This window comes from Egretta garzetta, unplaced genomic scaffold (assembly GCF_000687185.1).
Source record: "Egretta garzetta isolate BGI_Z169 unplaced genomic scaffold, ASM68718v1 scaffold498, whole genome shotgun sequence".
In the NCBI taxonomy this organism is placed as follows: Eukaryota; Metazoa; Chordata; class Aves; order Pelecaniformes; family Ardeidae; genus Egretta; species Egretta garzetta.
In genome coordinates this window covers 109,073-111,413 of record NW_009260494.1, presented here as the reverse complement: position 1 = coordinate 111,413, position 2,341 = coordinate 109,073, and the positions used below count along the sequence as shown (strand labels likewise).

At 49.2% G+C, this 2,341-nt stretch overlaps 1 protein-coding gene across 2 annotated transcripts in view; it reads right to left on the bottom strand.

Annotated features, from left to right (window-relative positions):
• UBE2Z (ubiquitin conjugating enzyme E2 Z) overlaps positions 1-2,323 on the bottom strand; it is a 16,273-nt gene extending 13,950 nt beyond the window's left edge. For both annotated transcript variants that reach the window (XR_004842712.1, XM_035899913.1), the window contains exons 1-3: positions 2,091-2,323; positions 1,430-1,507; positions 516-691 (exon numbers count right to left, since the gene is read on the bottom strand). Coding sequence is in view for 1 of the 2 variants with exons in the window: in XM_035899913.1 (XP_035755806.1) it covers positions 516-691; positions 1,430-1,507; positions 2,091-2,129 (293 nt within the window). In the remaining variant the exon portion in view is untranslated. The remainder of the gene's footprint in view (positions 1-515; positions 692-1,429; positions 1,508-2,090) is intronic.
• Positions 2,324-2,341: the final 18 nt, after the last annotated feature.

The window sequence follows — 2,341 nt, the reverse complement described above, 5'->3', positions numbered from 1 at the left end:
GTGAGAAAAAAAAACCCCAAACCAGAGTCTGTATCGCAGAAAACCAGGATTATGTTACAGAGGCAACAGATTTTGGAGCACAAACCAGTTTTATGGCAGGGTTTTTTTTAAAAAAAAAAAGCCATGATTTTCCCCTGGTTTCAGGGATGTAGACACGCTGAACCCCGAAAGTTTGTTTCACCTGCCCTGGTACCCAGCAACACCTCCTGCTACCAAGCAGTGCTTCATTTCTTCTGGAGACAGGCAGAGCTCCACAGAGCAGCTGCATCATTCAGAAGCAAGTATAGGGTGGATTCAAACAATCCAGGCACTTTATTATTTATTTTAATAGAATAATGGATTATAACAACCATTTTATATTCCGGGGGGACTGCTTCAGTTAAACGCAGCATCTGCTTACATACACCACACATGTAGAGCTGAACATAGATTCCCAAGAAAACTCCTCTACTAATCTGTTAAATTCAGTGCTGGGAGAAGGGAATAAATTCAAGCCAGCCTGGCATCTTACTTACCTGGCATAGCCAATGATCAAGCTGCCAAACACTGTCCCGATACCGGCTCCTGAACCAGCCACCCCGACCGTGGCAGCACCGGCACCAATGAACTTAGCAGCAGTGTCAATATCCCTGGAAACAGCACTGGTTTGGAACCCGCGGCAGGGCAGCTGTGGATGGGAAACGCCAGCTGGCTGTGGGACACAAGAGAAGAAACATGCTGATAACACTTTTAATCATAAATATTAAAGTTTAATGTAACATGATCACCATTTGTATCAGGACTGGTGTGGCCAGCAGGAGCAGGACAGTGACCGTACGCCTGTCCTGGGCACTGGTGAGGCCGCCCCTTGAACGCTGGGGTCAGGGTTGGGCCCCTCACTCCAAGAAGGACATGGCGGGGCTGGAGCGTATCCAGAGAAGGGCAACGAAGCTGGAGAGGGGTCTGGAGCCCCCTCTGCCCACAGGGAACGGGCGATGGGATGAGGGGAAACGGCCTCAAGTTGTGCCAGTGCAGGTTTAGGTTGGGCATTAGGAAAAATTTTTTTACTGAAAGAGCAGTCAAGCATTGGAACAGGCTGCCTGGGGAAGCGGTGGAGTCCCCATCCCTGGAGGTGTTCAAAAAACATGTAGATGTGGCACTTCAGGACGTGGTTTAGTGATGGACTTGGCAGTGCTGGTTTAACAGTTAGACTGGATGATCTTAAAGGTCTTTTCCAACCTAAGTGATTCTACCATTTATTCTCTACTCAAGGCAGAGGAAGATCAGGCAAGCTTGCTAAGCCATCACTGATCTGGGCTAGAAGCTATGTCTCCCTACTAGCCATCCTCTCAATACACAAACTCACTCCTCCATCTCAGGAGGAACCATCACGTACCACCAGCAGCGAGCACAGAAATACAGACCCCAGTTTATCACAGAAGACTCTCACCTGTACAGTCTGAACCTCAGGCCGGCTGAAAACAGACACTGAAACTGGTCTGGCCAGAGCCCTGGAACAGCACCGGAACTGAAGCAAAACACAGACAATTAAGTCCTGTAGTTGGATGCGTCCACACTAACTCTCAGAAAAAAACAGTTATTTTATGAATAAAGGTCTTAGGATTTTTTAAAACATCTTGAGAACTAATCAAGACTGAAAAAGCAAAGGCATATGCAAACGTAGGATACTTCTGCTGTAGCCAGTTGGATTAGGTCCATGAGCAACAGCACCACAGACCACACACTGCAACACGAGTCTCGCGTCTGCTACAGCGTTTTTTTTACTACAGCTCCATGCATTTTCTTCCTAATTCATACCTTGAAATAAAAGGGTGATCGAGCACCTCTGTGGCACTCAGTTACCTCATCTTCAGAGCAGCCCTTGGGCTGAAGGTTCAGGGCACATCTACTCAGAGGTAGGTATCGCCTCCGGGCACCAGAGGTCACCTTGCTTCCCTTCCTTGTTAAATCCACAGTAAAACAAACCCACACTATCCCACCTCGGCTGAGGGCACCCAGGACAGCGTTTTGACCCAAGCACCACAGAGAAAGGCCTCACAATCATATATCCCCACTATTATTATACTTCTCTGAAAAAGCAGGCGACTTACCAGAGCTGGAGAGCTGAGGAGAGCTAAAGGAGCCTGCATTTTGCTTAACCTAATGCAAATAAAGAAGAATTAAAAAAAGAAGGAGGAAGCAGGAATCCCAACGTTATTGCCGCCAGCCAAGGCCTCCTCTCGGGACTGACACGCGTCCACCTTCAGCCGCATCCCCGAGTTGTGCCCGAGGCTCTTCCCGGCCGCACGGCTCCGGGGGTCCCCGCCGCCCGCCCTCCGTTAACCCCCGCCCGGGACCCTCC